The 18,081-nt window shown below is 44.4% G+C and overlaps 1 protein-coding gene across 8 annotated transcripts in view; it reads right to left on the reverse strand.

The window, feature by feature from the left end:
* The window catches only part of LOC103180997 (tropomyosin 2), a 69,140-nt gene that overhangs the window by 12,256 nt on the left and 38,803 nt on the right, over positions 1–18,081 (reverse strand). For 4 of the 8 annotated variants that reach the window (XM_007897175.2, XM_042335641.1, XM_007897174.2 and 1 more), the window contains 4 exons: positions 5,851–5,984; positions 4,956–5,073; positions 4,664–4,734; positions 2,228–2,303 (listed from right to left, as the gene is read on the reverse strand). In XM_007897175.2, the coding sequence (XP_007895366.1) occupies positions 2,228–2,303; positions 4,664–4,734; positions 4,956–5,073; positions 5,851–5,984 (399 nt within the window). Of the gene's footprint in view, positions 1–1,574; positions 1,651–2,227; positions 2,304–4,663; positions 4,735–4,955; positions 5,074–5,850; positions 5,985–18,081 lie in introns of all 8 variants that reach the window. The other 4 variants (XM_007897173.2, XM_042335635.1, XM_007897172.2 and 1 more) reach the window with 1 other exon arrangement.

Consider the following 18,081-nt stretch of genomic DNA (forward strand, 5'->3'; position numbering starts at 1 on the left):
GGGAGTGAAGTGGAGGTTGAAGTTGCCTAGGATGATGAGGCGGTTGGAGCAGAGGCAGAGGGAAGCTAGAAAGGTGGAGATGTCAGAGATGAAGGTGGGGGAAAATTTTGGGGGGCGGTAAATTAGGAGAATTTTTAGTGAGAGATGGGAGGGATGGCAGAGGGTAAGGTGTTCAAAAGAGAGGAATGAGCCAGCATTGCAGAGATAGGCTACGGGGAGGGCGGAGAGAGAGGACAGAGCGGGAGAATTGCAGGGAGGGGGGCATTTTGAGGGAGGGCCAGCTTGGGTCAAGGGCGGCAGCCAAGATGCGCACGTTAAGACGAGAGGCGGCGGATTAGTGGGACATTGTCAGCCTGCAGGAGGCTGTGAGGGCTAGAGGTGAAAGGTGAACATGTAGGTAAAGGGTGGAGGTGGTGGGGGGGGAAGATGATCATAAAGTGAAAAAAAACTCTTCCACCCCCCAAAAAAAATAGATAATCCCAACAAATTGCCAGATTTGTGGAGTCCTGTAGCTCAGTGGTTAGAGCACTCGCTTTGCAAGTGAGAGACCTAAGTTCAATTCCAGGCAGGGCGAAACCTTGGGCAAGTTTCCTTACTCCACACAGAGCCTAATAATAATCCCTCCAAAACCAAAAACAATAATAAATTGGTCATTTTTAATCTACGACTGTTTGTGGGACATTGCTGTGCGCAATTGGCTGCCGCGTTTGCCCACAAATATACAGTCAATTCACTTTACAGTGTGTTCTGTGAAGCGCTTTGGGATGTCCTCCTGACATGAAAAGCGTTATATCAAATACAAGGATTATTATTATTTATTATTATAGATTTGGTAACACATTCCATGGCTCAGACAGACATGATAGGGTGGGCTGAAGACAAAACAAGCTGCTACAATAATCAATGGAAAGTTTTCAAGCAAAGTTTGCTTTAAAACTTTCTGTTTAGAAAAGAAAATTCACTGCAGCAAAGAAAGTTTTTTTTTAAAAAAGTTAAGAATAGAAAATGTGTTCGATGGGATGCAATTCACTTTGAAAAACTTCAGCAAAAGAAAAGACCCCTCAAAAAAATAAGGGGTCTCACACGGATCTGGATCAATGTTTTTAAAACAGCAGAACCAGGTGATGTTTAAAACATCTCAGAATGTCAAGAGATAAAACAAATGTTCCACATTTTACAATATAAAAAATTTAAACAGTTTCTTTTAAAAAGACAAGACATCGGTTCATTGCAACACAATGTACAGTATAACAAAAAAGTGGAAGATGGGAAATTAACATTTTAGCAAGGTGAGTGGTCTATATTAGCTCTGCAGGCAAATAAAGCAAAGGTATCCCTATATTCAAACTCAGCCCATTGAGTCAAGTCACCAAATGGATTTTTTTTTTTAAATAAACTTACAGCCTTCGGAGCTGAACTCATTGCAACATGATAGAGAGAAAGATTTCTGATGGACAAAAGCAAAAGTCCATGCTCAGTATTGATTTATAGACTTGACTTGGTTTGGTGAAGGGCCTCCTCAGGATACCATAGCTTTTAGAGAGCGGTTGTGTACAGAGTGGAAGCGCTCCTACCTTTTCAGCCTGGGCTTCCAAAGACTTCAGGTTGTTGGTGACATTTTTCAATTCTTCCTCAAAGTCAGCGCACTTACTGTACAGAAGACAGTTTGGGGGTGGGAAAGAAGGAGGTTGAGAATATGTAGAAAGTGATTAGATAGTAGAAACCCATAGCAACCTAGCAGGCCTACCTCTCTCAGAATTTAGGCCCAATGTGGCTCCACTGTTTAGGCATTAAGGCAGTTTCTCGCCTAAACAAGGATGTTTCTAGAACATTGGGTGGTCCACTTACCTGGTCTTCCTTGCAAAATCTGGACAAATACTCGGTTAACTCAAGTTTGAATCATAGATCAATTGCTACACTGAAAACATTTGCTCAATTAGTGCATTTCAAGCAATGGAGAAGCCACCATCTCCTTACAAAAAGGAACTAGTAGGTCCAAGCCTACCTCAAGCATTGAAGTCATGCTCTTCTACCTCAGGATTCAGCTGCTATGGGTCTCCATTGGAGGAAAAACAACACACAAAACTAGAAGCAAAGCAAAAAGCAGCGGCAGCAGTAAAGTTGCAAGGGAATTAGCTTTGTATTTTTCTCAAAAAAACCACAGGGAAACAAAAGGTAATGGATAGAGGAAACAGGAAGTAGTTAGTGGATTGCTGAGGAGCAGTACCTCTTCCTCTGAGGCCATTAGCGATTTCAAGGTCTGGTCCATTATTCTAAGCTCCTCTTCCAATTGTCGTGCCCGACTGAGTTAGTCCACAGTAAGGGAGTAGAACAGATACAAATCCCAAGGAGTATTCAGCATGCAATTCAAAAAGGGGAAAGAAAAACCATGTGCCCACTATCGTTAGTGTATTCACCAAATGGTATTTGTGCACAGAATTAAGTCAAGAGAATTGAAAGGTTTTACCCTAAACCAGATCCAGACTTGTGTACAAAATATACACAGGGTCTCTGCAATCCGCACAAGTTCATTGTTCAATTCTATTTCATCTACCACCCACCCTACCTCCTTCATTTCATCTGACCTGTCCGTTCCCTCCATAACCTGTAAAGGTTATGTTTTTGGAAGGGAAACACAAAAATATTGCTTATGCAGCCCACAGATATTTCTCAAATACGGTATCTGACTCTCAGCAGCCAAAAGGTTGGACCCTGAAGGTTAAAGTAACCCACATAGAAATAAGGGACATGATCTTGTCCAGATTGTTAAAAAAAAAGTTCTGCTCCTTTATTGGCAGCTTTGAGGAAAAACAATCTTTTAAAATACCTTGAATAAAGGATTGGATTGCTAGCTTTTTTAAAAAGCACGCAAAAGCAGTTCATGGCTAGATACAAATTGGACTAAAAACTGGTGACTTTTGACCAGAATTTTATGCAGCAAGCTTTTTTTAAAAAAAGAAAAAGATAGTAAAAGCAGTTGAACAGCCTCTATGCTGCAGTTGCTACAATCAGAGGCTATTGTAAATACTGTTCAAACAATGAGATGAAATAGACTTTGAACCCAATAAAAAAAACTTGGACTGTGCAGAATATTGTGTCTCAGGTTTGGTGTAAGAACGATTTCAATCCCTGTCCAGGAGTGTTAGATTAACACTCCCAACAGTCTCATAAACCATACATGCAGAACAGTCATATGTATGCGAGGCATATCCATTTCCCTGCAACATGCGTTCAAATCGATCAGCTCAGCTCCAATGTGGTGTATCGCCACGTCATTTGGGCTGGCATTGTTCAATCACAGGAGCTCACTGTAACCCAACAGGAAAGGCATAAAACCGGTGGTTGAATGGGTTTCGCTCCCACAAGCACTGGCTGCTTATATTTTACACAGATCAGTGACTGACTGGGAGCATGCTTCAAGGTCACAACTAAAAACAGACTGCAGATGATGCGAGAAACCACATAAACAAAGTTCAACTGGTTTAACCCATCTGCTCGACTCTGAAGCATTGCTCTTTTGCATCACACTCCAGCCTGTGCTTAATCCAATATAGGTTACGTACGCATTGAACAATCTCAGGTTAGAAAGAATAATGCTGGCAATGCCGCAAATGGTAAATAAATCAACAAAATTAAAACATTTTAAGACTTTTTACTCTCATCAATTCAAAAACACTATTACAGTTTCTTGGCAGTCTTGGGCAGAGGAACTGGGGGAAGGGGAAGTTAATAATAAATAAACCATTACAAAAGTTAGTAATTAAAAAAAATGGGCATGGGGGTGGGGCATGGGGGGGAGGAAGGGAAAGAGAAAGGCAGAAAGGAAAGGCAATGTCAAGGTGAGAGCCACCTGAAATTGCAGCCCTCTCCCATCAGACTGCCCTTGCAAGAAGCCTGCCCCTGCACCTGGGCAAAGTTGACCAGTTGTAAGCCACATAATTTAGCACATCATTTTACAGTACCTTTTATCACATTGAAACACCATCACATTGTTATACCTCAAAGTGCTTCACATGCAATCCGTCAAGTGCTGTAACTGTGGTTAATGTGTAGGCAAACACTGCAGTCAAATGCAGCAGCCAACAACAGGCAAACAGGCAGGTAAGATTTTATTCTTTTTAATGTCTTGTTCATCACATCCCTGCTGTGTATTGAGAGGGGCTCAGAGTTGACAGATTCCTGTGGCCGTGTCCAGCAACAGTTACCATAAAATAGTGAAGAGGTGGGGAAGAGTCAAGTGACATGGGGACATAGCATCAGATTGTTAGCAAGAAAAAAAGGTTTGTAGGAATATCACTTGGGTATGGAATTCCTCACAAGCACAAGAGTGTATTGGAGTGGGATCATTAAAATCATTCAAAATGGGAATGCAGACACATTGAGCAGTAAATACTGTGCAACTTGCATTTATATAGCATCCTCCATGTAGAATAGAGTCTGAGCGCTACATAGCAGCAGGGTTGGATGCCGAGCAAGGGAGAAGGGGCGTTCAGGGATATGGTGGAGGAACAAAAAGGTGGAAAATGGATTACCTTTTAATTACAAAGAACAAGATTATTGCATTAATAATAAACACTGACAGATGTGGCATAGACACAAACGGGCTTAATGGCCTCCTGCAGGGTGAAAAGTTTCTCAGAAAAACAAAACGACAAAAACTTACACTTCTGACACCTCTGCACGATCCTCAGCTCGCTCCAGATCAGCTTCCAGAATGACCAGCTTACGCGCTACCTGTAAGAGAGCAACCAGGCGTAACTTTAAACCACATGTTCGACAACAACAACTTACATTTACACAAGGTAGCGTCCCAGAGCACTGGACAGTGGCAGAGCATCGAAGTTAAATATTAAATATTACTGATACAAGCACCAACGCAGCATGCACAGTAATGAATAACGTGGCACCCGACGTGAAATTAGAGCGGTCGGTGCGGCTGTAAGTAGGCAGGTCACCTCTTCATATTTGCGGTCTGCTTCCTCAGCGATGTGTTTGGCCTCCTTCAGTTGCAGCTCTTGTAATTCCATCTTCTCTTCATCGCTGCGGGATCGGCTTTCAATAACCTTTATTCCTCTGCAGAAGGAAAGCCATGTCCATCAACAACTAAACTTGCATTTACATAGCGCCTCTCGTGCAGGGTAGTGTCTCAGATAACTTGACACATATGGGACCATTAAAGCAGGTTCCTGAAGCACTACTCCCCCCCCCACCCGGCCAACCCAGAGACAGAACTGGGCTCACGGCAGCAATTTAACAAATTGTGTCTGAGAGACCAACAACCGGAGGCACAACTGCAAAATGGACACAGAGAGCCTTTCACTCGTATACACACAGTACTGGGAAAGGGACAGCCATTAATACTGCCCCATCAATAGGCACTTGTGCGATCGTAGCCTCAAGTAGCCACAGATTGCTGGGTCTGAAGAACAAGGTCTCCATTTTGATTCATCTTTGATGAGCGCGGGAATCAGAACACCTTATTTATTCGCTCAATCTGCCCGCGCCAGACTGGCTCAGAGTGAGATTGGGGTGGGGGAGAAGAGAAGGAAGGGGCCACCCACTGGAACCCAACAGCATAAAATTGAATCCTGTAGATGTTGTGTAGGAAGAAGAGGGCGGGATATAAATAGTAAGGCTAAAAATAAGTTTAAAGACTTTCTAAAGCTTCTGGTTCCGTCAATTAACTCAGCGGAAAAAAAAATAAAAGTTCACACTAAGGTCATTGTTTTTCTTTTGCTCAGAACTAGCTATTTGCTTCCCTCCTCTCTCTCTCTGCTTATCCCCACTCCCACAGGAGGCTTAAGTGAGTCAGCTAAGTGCAAGTCACAATGGCTGCCAGCATGGTCGTACCGTTCACTCTCATCCGCTTGCTTCTCAGCCTCCTCCATCTTCTGCAGGGCGGTGGCCAGGCGCTCCTGGGCGCGATCCAACTCCTCCTCAACCAGCTGGATACGTCTGTTCAGGGAGGCCACATCCGCTTCCGCCTGGACAAGAGAGAGCAAATCAATGGTGGAGAGTCACAAGGTGGCCAATTGCACCTGAGCGGTAACACAACCTGCCCTGCCACCAACACAGTAGGTCAGCACTGACATCCTGTCGGCTGCTGTTGTTAATGTCAAGGGTATTAATAAAGAGGTACTTCCCAACAAAAAAAACTTCTCTGTCTCCCCGTAATCTCTTTCTTCTTTATTTGAAGAGGGCCGCAGGCTAACACCTGTCCGACAAACTGGCAGATTGAACATCGGCTTTGCTCATTTCTGTCGAAGGACGGCACCTTCAGCAATGCAGCTTCCCCCCAGCACTGCACTGGACTGTCAGCCTACACTAACCATGACGTTTCAACCTGGGTCTTGAAACCCAGAATTTTCTGATCCCAAAAGGGAAACTTGCTTACCAAGTGACACACTTCCCATTTTTGAAAAAAAANTTACATTGCGCAAAATGAATTTTGTTCTAAAAGCTTTTTAAAAAAACCTTTCTAGTTCCACTAACGTTACACGTCTAGACTTTTTTTTAAAAAAACGAGCTGCCAGCAACCGCAAGCAACCTTTCTGATTCTCTCAGAGTGTAGGGCAAAGCTTGGTATTAACCTTGAGCACTTGACTAGGCTAAAAACTTAAGTACACAAGCCATGTACAACAATGCAAAGCACGCTAAAGAGATTCAGGTGCAGACAAAATAATGGCTGCTCGGATTCAGAACCTGTCCTATCCCAGCTTCCCCCAGTAGCACAACTTCTTCCAATCAGTGTGTTGGGTCCTCCCATTCCCATTCAATGAGAGCTGTTCAGTGTTTCCTTGCACCTCAAGGTGCAAGCGATAAATTCCTGTTGAAGGAATTCAGTGCTGACAATGTTCAGGCATGAAACAGAAGCAGACATGAGTGTATTGCACAAGCATATTAGAGGACGAACTGACAAAATGCTTTAAAGTGTTGGTTTACATCAGCAAACAGGCGGACATGGGCGAGGACAGGCTTTCCTTTATAAATGATGCCCCACCACAATCACCCACTCTCTCCCCCTCACAGATATGAGGATAAGGCAATAGGAGGCAATTGGGTGCCAGGAAAACTAATCCAGTCGTGTGTGAATGGAGAGAAGAGAAAAGGAGTTCAAAGAAACTCAGTCGGAGAGAAGAGGTAGAGAATGCAAAAGCATAGAACAACAACATTTCATTTATAGAGCGCCTTTCACATCGGGAGGACGTCCAAAGGTGCTGGACAGTTGGGTCAGGACCCGAGCAGGTGGGAAATGGTCAGGGTGAGGAGAGAGGAGGGAACGAGGAGGGGGTAGAGAGTCGAGAAACAAACTTACTCCAAGTGAGACACAGTGAGTGATACAGCACAGAAACCAACTATTCAGCCCAACTAGCGTTTATACTCCACACAAACCTCCGCTCCTCTCACTCCGCTTTCCTATACCGTTCTCCCTCATGTCTTTACCAAGTTCTCTTCAATTCTATTTGCAATATCTGAGGCTATTTGCTTCAACCAGTGTTCAGCAGGGAGTTCCACAATCCCACCACCCAGTCATTCCTCCTGAACTCCCTAATAGATCTATCACTGACTATCTTATATGCATGCCCTCGACTTGCAGACTCACCAAAAAGTGAAAACAGCCCATCAACATCCACCTCATCAAATCCTTTCGATGACCTTAAATGCCTTAGTCAACCACCAGTCAGCACAAAGCAGCTGTTATCTGCAAGTTACAGAAATCTAGACGAGAGAGACTGCTCGATAAGCCCACAGTCAAATCAATGGTGGTTTCACATAGGTAATGGAGTGGTTTAATTACATGGTAGGATGTTAGCAAGTGCTTTTGATCACGTTGTAGGATTCAAATTCCAGTCTAGAACTTGCCCACTCCCAGCAATCCCATCCTCAGAGCTTAACACTGTAAGATGCCCATCCAAGCTTTCAAAGATACCACCCTGTACAGTGCTAAAAATCTAACAACAAGTTGCATTTATATTTATAAAATCCTTGGCGTGGGGTAGCATCAGGCAAAGCTTGACACCGAGCTGGTGAGAGAGGTCTTTGAATACGGGCTTTGGACCAGGATTAATGCCCATTTGGCATCCAAGCAAACTACATTGTTTCAATAATCACTTCCTTCATTGTGAAACACATCCTTGTACAACACAATGCCCTTTGAGAAACAGTATTGGACAGAATCAGGTTTCTAGAGGTCGTGGATTTCAACAAGATTATAATATTTGCAGTCTGTAGTAACTTCAATATCAAGCTATTCCGCTGTTGGTTTGGTTCATTAACTACCCAGAGTAAACCCAAAGAGATAGAAATCAGGGAGGCTTCCAATCCGGCTTCCGCGCTGCCCACAGCACGGAAATAGCCCTGGTCAAAGTCACTGATGACATTCTGAACATCTGTGATCAGCGCTCCCTCTGCCTCCTTGTCCTCCTCGACATCTCTGCTGCCTTCGACACTGTCGACCACTCCAACCTCATGCACCGCCTCTCCTTACTTAACCGTCGCAGACCTGCCCTTGCCTGGTTCGATTCCTATCCCTCTCACCGTCTCCACTTTGTTGCCTCTAACAGTTTCTCCTCCAGCCCCCGCACTGTCAAGTCTGGCGTCCCCCAGGGCTCTATGTTTGGCCCTCTTCTCTATAATATCTACATGCTCCCCCTTGGTGACATCATCTGCAGACATGGGGTCAACTTCCACATGTATGCGGATGACACTCAATTCTATCTTTCTGCCTCCAACCTCAACTCCAGGACCACTGCTGTCCTGACAGACTGCCTGTCGGACATCAATTCTTGGATGAGGGCAAACTTCCAACAGTTGAATGTCAACAAGACTGAGGCCCTCCTTATGGGCTCACGCCACAACCTTAGCACCTCAGGCTCTGGCAGCATCAACCTCATGGTTGCACACTACAACTCACCAAGCCAGTCAGGAACCCAGTGTCTTGTTCGATCCTCAACTGTCTTTTCTTCCCCACATCCAAGCCATGACCTGCTCTGCCTTCCCTCACCTCTGTAACGTGTCCTCTCCCGCACCAAACTCCGTGACCCCGTCCTCCCCCATTCTCACCCGACTCCATTGGCTCCCTATCCTTCAGAGGATCCAGTTCAAAATCCTGGCCCTCACCTACAAAGCCCTTAATGGCCTTGTCCCACCCGATCTCTGTGACCTCCTAACCCCCTACCAACCTGCCCGCTCCCTCCATTCAGCCGGGTCCGGCCTGCTCCACGTCCCCCGATCCACCCGGCTCTCCTAGTTTCAAATCAATACAGATTGCTTAATCCCGATTCCCTTCCTTTTTTCCATTTCCCTTCCACCTCATGGTTGTGTGCAAATTGGCTAAAATGTAGTCACTACACTTTACAGTAAATCCTGTGAAGTGCTACAAAATGTCCTCAAGACCTGGAAGGTGTTTTATCAAATGAAAAAATCATCTATGAGATCGCGTGAAGGATTTGTACAAAGATAGCCTCATCTCCCATAACCTGCTTGGGCTATTTATTACTGATCTTATCCCATATATGTGAGGTACAAGAAAGTAAATTAGATCAAAGATACGAATTTCAGCATGGGAGTGGGGAGAGAGGAGAAAGTGTTAATAATGCCTCAAGCAACAGGTCGGATAAACATAGGAACCTCTCCAGTATAATGTGAGTGCTGGAAACCTGAGAAGCTCTAACTCAAGTAAATAAGGTCAAACAACAACAACAATTACATTCGTATAGCGCCTTTCACGTCGGGAGGACGTTTATGAATGGAAGACTTGGCACAAGCTCCAGGCAACGGGCACATTCCTTGTACATCCGCTGTGATAACGAGGCGTTTCTCAAGTCCGCACAAATTGAGCAATGAACTGAAGGAGGGGGGAGTAATCCCAACAAACAAATCATATGGGTAGGACCACAGCAGAAGTACTGGTCAGCCAGACACCACATGGCACTGTTTAAAGTAGCGTGAGACCAGCAACAGGAAACCCATCCCCTCCCCCAAACACTCCACAGGAATAAGGCTCCAGCCAGAGGCAAATACCATTTCCAGAGGCATCACATACCCCACCCATTTTCCTTGTAGCTCATTTCAGAGATTCCTTAGGACCATGAGATTATCATCAAAACAGGTGTGGTGTTGGAAGGCCCAACAGAGGGGCAGAACAAAAGACAAACAGTCAGAGACGTGCGAACACCAAACACCCTCAAAACAGAATCTGAAGGCAACATGTGGTGTTTAACATATATTAAAAAAAATCAATGGAATCTGTAACACATGTAAATTGCCATCACACAAGAGATCTCTGAACTGGCGCCCCCCCCCCCTAAAAATACTCCCCTGGTATTTAGTGTGAAGCCCTCCACTTCCACCGAGCACTATCACTATAAGAAAATCACAACTAAAAGCCTCTTCGCTGCACCAGCCCCTTCCATTTTCTCGGTTTTAATTGGTTACTAAAATACAAACGATGCATTCACTGAAAATTAGAGTGCTCATGTCAAAATAATTTTAGGTCTCAAATTAGTTGATAGAACAACTCATCTGTAAACTGCAGACTGAATTCCAGCTGGTTAGTTTCTTTCCCTCCCTCTCGAACTGTCCTCTTTCTACCCCAGAAGATCTACACTATCAAAGGCAGAGGAGAGAGAGACAAAAAGGAGAAAATAGGGGAAAAGGAAAGATGCAGAAAATAAAGATATCACTGAATGCAAAATAAAAAGATTTGTCCACCTTCCACCCCCTGTCCCCATTAAGTGTTTTTTCCTGTGGCATTTACTAAATACAGTACAAATGACCTCATTCAACACCAAAATGCTTTTAAAAAGGCTCGTGCAAGGCTAAAATATTACTGGAATAGATTAGAAGCCTCAGGGTCAAAGTATGCAGCAGGGTTGTGAAGCACATTGTAGGGTCAGTTTACCAGAGTCAGTCTGTCCCCAAAATCCCCACCCAATTCTCAATAATGTTATTTAATCATCCCTGCATTTAACATAACACCTTCCACATCAGGACGATGACTCAAAGCGATTCACAAGATTTCCCATAATCTACAAATTTGGCACAGTAATGTCTCACAAACAGCCATAATGTAAATAACCATTTTTTTCTTGGATCTGGGGGGTTGGGGGAAGGCAATTTTTGGCCAGTATACCAGAGAAATCCTCTTCTATTTTCAAACATTGCCGCAGGATCTTTAACATCGCCTGAGCAGGACCTTGGTTTAATGTTCCACCCGAGGGACGGCACCTCTGACCACTTTGGTTTGCTTAGATTAAAAAAAATCCACAGGATATAAAAAAACTACCCAAAAAAATTCTAGAATTCAAACTTGATTCCACCTTCTAATGGATATCTGTGAACCGACTGGTTCTAAACCAAACAAGAGCAGCTGGTGCTCTGTCAGCATTGCAGCAGGAGAAACATTCAATGATCTTTTTGAGTTCAAGTAATAATGGCTGATGAGAAACACACAAGACAATCCCGAGCATTGATCAGCAGATTTGGGATTGCAAGCAACGTGCCCTTTGTTTGCTCGTGTGACTGCAGTCCAGTATTGTGCCATTATTTGGCTTGCGATCAGCATCAACTGGTTTCTTTTAAAGCAACTCACTTGAAACGTTTTTTAAAAAAACATATATTTCCACATGCTCCCAGCCACCATCTCCAAGGTCACTTTCCTGGCATGGATCTCGAGCGATTTCACAGGCCCAAGTGATTGATATTAGCAAATAAATCCTGCACTGTCTCAAAAGCCTTGTCAAGCCAGGATTTTTTCAATTCCAACGTACAATCGGGGGAAATGCGTAATTTTCCATTCCTTAGCTAGAACACGGGACCAATATTGTTGACATTGACCGATGTTTAAATTGCAGGTGCTGCAAAGTTTGGCTCTTCAGTGTTGAGAGGTGTTATAAAGCTGTATAAAGTTTTAAATGGGATTGAAAGAGTAAACCCCGAACAGTTTAGGATGTACCAAGACAGTATAACAAGAGGACATAGTTTAGGGTTGCAAAGAGTAATTTTAGGACAGACACCAGGGAGTTTCTCTTTATTTAGAGGGTAATTAACGACTAACAGTTTGCCAGGAAGGGTGGTTGAAGCCAGGACACTGCGGGTGGGTATTCGGGAGGGATGAGAGTATTCTGAAATGGAAGGCCCTTCTTCTTCCAAACCAATATTGTGAAATAGTAATCTCTCTTGTCCCCAGTGCTGAGATAGTGGATTTCATTCATTATACATTGGAAAAGAACCACAGAAGTGACACAATCTGGAAACACTTTGGGCTGTAAACGATTCCATTATATTCTGGCTGCACAGTTTCCATGCTTGAGGTGCATTCACCTCTCACTGGCATTAATTAACCCATTAGGAAATGCTGTTTCTTTAAAAGAATCAACCTTGAAAACAGTTTAAGTCAATGGCATTTGAACAAGAACCTTCCAGTTGGACGTCCGGTCGATGTGCTGAACTAGCCGGGAAGTTTATTCCTCTTGCTCACAGCAACAGGAAGTCAGCTGTGGATTACAGCCAGTCAAGGAAGAGTACTTTGGACTGAGATGTTGGGGAATTTCACAGCTACTCAAGGATTACAGAAACAGACGGCATCAAGTGATTACGTGATTTGCAATCCTGCAACGTCTATTCCTGCAGGTGATATTCTGCTACTTCACAATACTAAAAGTCAGTAAAGTCCATAACAGTGCAAACAATGCTGGAAGTGATGCTCCATCACACTTGTGTCCTTCGTGCAAACTTCCCTCTGTACAAAATGGTGCATGGCATTTACCTAAGTCTTTGTAGAATGTTGACCCATCTATTGAGTAAAATTTTTCTTTCATTTTCCAGTGGGTATAGTGTAATCTGACCAACTCCAATTAAATATTTACACATCAGCCTGGCTCAGTTGGTGAGCAGCACTCTGGCTCTGAGTCAGAAGGTCATGCGTGGGTTCAAGCCCCACATCAAGCACCTTGATATCACAATGTAAGAGCTAGAGAAGCAATGCACTGTTAAAAATTGCCATCCCTTCGAAGAAACGTGAAACTAGGGTCCTGTCTGCTTTAGGTGTCTATTCAGTTGGACGTTAAAGAGGGCATGGCACTAAAGAGAAGGGAGTTTCTCCCTGTGTCCTGGCCAACAATTCCCCAGGCAAAACTGGCCATTCATGGACTTTGTTGTGCACAAGTTGGCTGCCGGGTTAGTCTACATAATAGCCACTACACTTTACAGTAAATCGTGCGAAGAGCTTTGAAATATCCTCCAAACGTGAAACATATCAAATGCAAGGATCATTATTCAAAGAGAGAATAATGGCGATCCTTCTTGCCTCAGTAATAGCTGTTGGTAAAACACATACACATTCGTTTGTTAGGTTGATTGAAAGTCAAGCAAATGACTCAGTAATAAAAGGTTTGTGAGGCAAATATAGGTTTGTTCACCGGGTACACCCTTAGGTGGAATTTGTTCCACTGATAAAACTAATATCCTGCTAGCACTGCTGCCCAGGTTCGACATATACAGATATCACGTGTCCAATAATCTATACAAGATCTTGGTTCATTATACGTTATTCAATAGCGGAAAGCACCGGCAAAGCAGTTTTAGAAACTGCTGCTGCGGATTCTGCCTAATTTATAAATATCCTTGCACTTGATATAGTGAGGATAATTTGCATTATTGCAAACTCCGAGAGTGCAAGGAATATGTCTAACTCTGGTTTACTCTCCACCAGTAGTCTGGAAACACCACCCAATCTGCTGGGCTGAAGACACAGGAAACAATGGCATCTCTGTGTTCTCTTTAGCTGCAACAAAACGTGCTGTCCAGCTAAATAAATCATCCAATTCCCTGTGGGTTTTGTCGAGTAAGCCATGGAATGCCAAATGTAGCAAATGTAACCTCCCTCATTTTATTAGTCTCCCTGTTCAGCTGGACGCAAAGGATCCCATATCACTAAAAGAGAAGGGAATTTCCCTCTCCCAGTGACCTGGTCAACAATCCCCCAAATAAAATTGGTCATTCATTTCATGGCTGTTTGTGGGACACTGCTGTGTGCAAATTGGCTGCAGCATTCACCCACAAATAGTCACTCTGCTTCAAAGTAGATCCTGTGAAGCGCTTTGGGATGTCTTCCCAATGTGAAATGCTCTACCAAATGCAAGTATTATTAATTATTGCTTATTTTTNCCTATTTGGACACCACGCAATTAAGAATTCAATACACCACGCATCTAAAATGTAAATCACTCCATCATCACATCAAATCCTTTCAGCACCTTCCCCCTTGTTGAATGCCTCTTCTCTCTCCCCTCTCCCCCATCATAAAACTTCAGGTGCTGACTTACTCTACAATCCCACTGGTGCAGTCAAGCAGAAGAATTCCAAAAAAGCCGTAATTAAATTTGCTGGAGGCAACCGATTAAACAAAAGAGACACTGATATTACAAACGAGGTCAAAGCTACTAAGCTAAGCAGTGACTTCACAAATAGAAAGCGGGTTTCTGTTAACATTCATACAGCGTACAGACAGACAGATAACTGCCATATTTTCAGCCCGGGGGGAAACCAAGACGGAAAAAGGTTAAGAGAGAATATTATGAGGGATGAACAGGATTTGTAAAAACAATAATTTTTTTCCGGCACAGAAAGCCATTCAGCCCATCGGACTTGTACCAATGGGTACAAGGCTGCGGCCCTCCTGATTGGCTCGCGCCAGCGCCTCTGCACCTCAGGCTCCGGCAGCATTAACCTCACCAAGCCAGTCAGGAACCCAGGTGTCTTGATCGACCCTCAACTGTCTTTTCTTCTCCACATCCAAGCCATGACCCGCTCTGCCTTCCTTCATAACATCGCCCGACTCCGCCACTAACTTATCCCATAGGCCACTGAAACTCTTGTTCATGCCTTCATCACCTCCAGGCTCAACTTTGCTAACGCCCTGCTTGTCAGCCTTCCCAACTCCTCCCTCCACAGGCTGCAGGTAATCCAGAACTCTGCAGCCCGTGTCCTCTCCCGCACCAAACTCCTTGACCCCATCTCCCCCGACTCCATTGGCTCCCTATCCTTCAGAGGATCCAGTTCAAGATCTTGGTCCTCACCTACAAAGCCCTCCATGGCCCCACCCCTGCGATCTCCTAACCCCCTACCAACCCGCCTGCTCCCTCCGCTCAGCCGGCTCCAATTTGCTCCACATCCCGACCCACCAGCCCCATCATTGGCGGGAGAGCCTTCACTATGCCCCCAACCTCTGGAATTCCATCCCCTAATCACTCTGCCTCACCCGCTCCTTAATAATAATAATCCTTGCATTTGATATAGCGCTGTTCACGTCTTCTCAACGTCTCAAAGCACTTCACAGAATAGACCGTAAAGTGAATTGACCATATATTTGTGGGCAAAACGCAGCAGCCAATTGCGCACAACAGTGTCCCACCAACAGTCGTGGATTGAAGTGATCAATTTATTATTTTTTTTCTTGAGGGACTATTATCAGGCGTGTGGAGTAAGGAAACTTGCCCAAGGTTTCGCCCTGTCTGGAATTGAACCCAGGTGTCTCGCACTTAAAGCAAGTCCACTATTGTCCTGGCAACCAGGACTGTCTCGGTAGAAGAATCCTCTGCAACAGGATACCTGGATGTAGGATTCCCAGGTAAGATAGCTATAGACTTTAGGAGTAAAATTACAATTTAAAAGGCAAGGCTCCAGTTTGCAGTCGCCGCTTCCAGGCTAAACACATCAGCAGCCACTTGGCCTCCTGTCAATCATAAGGGTGGCTCTATCTACATCCGTCATTACAATTTCAAATGGGAAAATAACTTCCTAACCAAAAAAAGAAACAAAGTGTTTGCTCTGAACAATCCTTAGCCTCCTTCAAGTCCTGCCTCAAGACCCTCCTCTTCGACCATGCCACCAGCCACCCTCCTTCCCCTCCTCTGACCCCAGCTCGGGTCTGAAGTGCTGTACACTGTCCAGCGCCTTGGGATGTCCTCAACAACAACAACTTGGATTTATGTAGCGCCCTCCATGACAGACGGCGTCTCAAGAGTGCTTCACGGTAACGGATCCCGGAGCCGAGCCAGGGGGAGGAGGAGGAAGGTGACCAAAGGCGCAGTCGAAAGAAAGGTCTTCAGCCGAGACCTGAAATAGGAAGAGAGGGAGCGAGGCAAAGGGAGTGAGTAAGGGAATTCCAGAGCCTCAAGGCGTAGTGGCTGAAGGCATGGCCGCCAAGGGTGGAGCGGAAGACTCGGGGGACGAGGAGGAAGCCAGACACGGTGGAATGAAGGCAAAGGGCACTGTTTTGAGGAGAAAGGAGGTCAGAGAGGAAGGGGGGTGCAGAGGAGTGGAGGGATTTGGAGACAAGTCCTCCTGATGTGAAAGAGCTATACAAATGTAATCTTGTTGTTGTACCAGATCACCAGACCAGCTATCAGTTTAGTCCTATGCCTGTCTTTCCCCCCTCCCCTTCACCCCATTACCACTTTATAGTTCTCAAATATTTGCTATATTCCAGTAATAAAAAAAGGTATTAGTTCAAGGCAAAGATCTAAAAAGACCACAAACTTCAGCGAACAGGAAAGAGTTGACAGAGAGAGAGAGAGAGAGAGAGAGAGGTGTGTGAAGAGCAGACATGATACAGCAACCAGAGAGAGAGCGAGAGAGAGAGACATACACACGTTCCATACATCATAGTGAACACTTTCAGGCATGTTTCACCATTGTAGTCAGAGCAAGTTTTCACAAATGAATTAAGTTAATGCAAGTTGATTGTCAGACCCTTGTTGACAAACTGGGCAGGTGAGATTCCTAGAGTTCCTCTTTCCTCCACCCACCAAAAAGGCGCTGACTCTTTGCTACACACATACAGTGAAGCCTGACTGTCTTCCTCCCTTCAAAATGGCAGAGAGAAAACAAATGATAGAGAAGTTCAGACTCCATTTTCATGGGACAAATGACCGCATTGAAATCCTAGCCTTTCTTTGGATCTCACACCATGGACAAATAACTCCAGTACAAGGAGGAGAGAGATTCCAATGGGACAAAGTTATCCATGGGTTCCAGCATCTACTGCTAACACAAAAGCCAAAGAAACGACACAACCCTCAACAGTCACCCCAGGGTTTAAGAGAGGACACAAGGTCAATGCACAACCTTCGTGTCTTGGGTAAATGCACCGGGCTACCATTGCTGGGAAAAGGCAAGCGATGAGAACAATTAAGACAGGATTTTTTTAAAAAATCTTTCATGTAAGTGGATTTGATTTTATAAGCAGTTTATGAACACTCCCGACAAGAGAAAGCCATGCTACAGAAGTTTTTTTTCTAAAAAAAAGTAGCGGTAAGTAATTTGTAACACGATAAAGCAATCTAAGCACACACACACACACACACGTTTCTCCCCCTCTCATCTTCCCAGGGGTTGGGTAGGGGGAAGGCAAGAAGGAAGATAAAGGGGCCGGGGGGAAAAAGTATGGTCGAGAAAGAAATGCCAAACTGTTTCCGCAGAACCCTTCGCAGTGTGAACCTAAATATTTAATCAAGTTAGAGATGAGATGACAAGGACAGAGAGACACACCCAGAGCCGTGAGACAATTTTTACGTCAGCTCAACACAGCCATTCAGCAGAAACTGGAAAGTACCCTGAAGCAATGTTCCAGTTTCATTAACAGCACAAAATGGTGTTATTCTGCATCTTTCAACATTACATCACGGATCACACCTTGCAGAAAAATGCACTCACTGCGCTCTTATTTGGCGCACACACACTTCCCTACTATCTCTATGAAATTTTAATTAGAAGGTTTAACAAGCTGTCCAATTAGAACGAGGCTGCAGTGTTCTCTCTACACGAGAGCTCATTACCCATTTCAAAAGACGTGAAGACTGGAGTTTCTATACATGCAAGTTGCTTCTTTTGTAGTGAGGAATTTGCAGCCCTGAAGAGGCTGGATTTCTTTGGATGGGGGGGTGGGGATGGGAAAAAGCTGCAATTCAACTCAAGCTGCATTCACTATTCCAGACATTACCGTTTCCTTCAGCAGGGCAATAGTGAATAACAAACCCTCCATCAAATATAGTGCCTGCAACATATTGAAGCTCCTCA

Source organism: Callorhinchus milii, unplaced genomic scaffold, assembly GCF_018977255.1.
Source record: "Callorhinchus milii isolate IMCB2004 unplaced genomic scaffold, IMCB_Cmil_1.0 Scaffold1, whole genome shotgun sequence".
Classification (NCBI taxonomy): Eukaryota; Metazoa; Chordata; class Chondrichthyes; order Chimaeriformes; family Callorhinchidae; genus Callorhinchus; species Callorhinchus milii.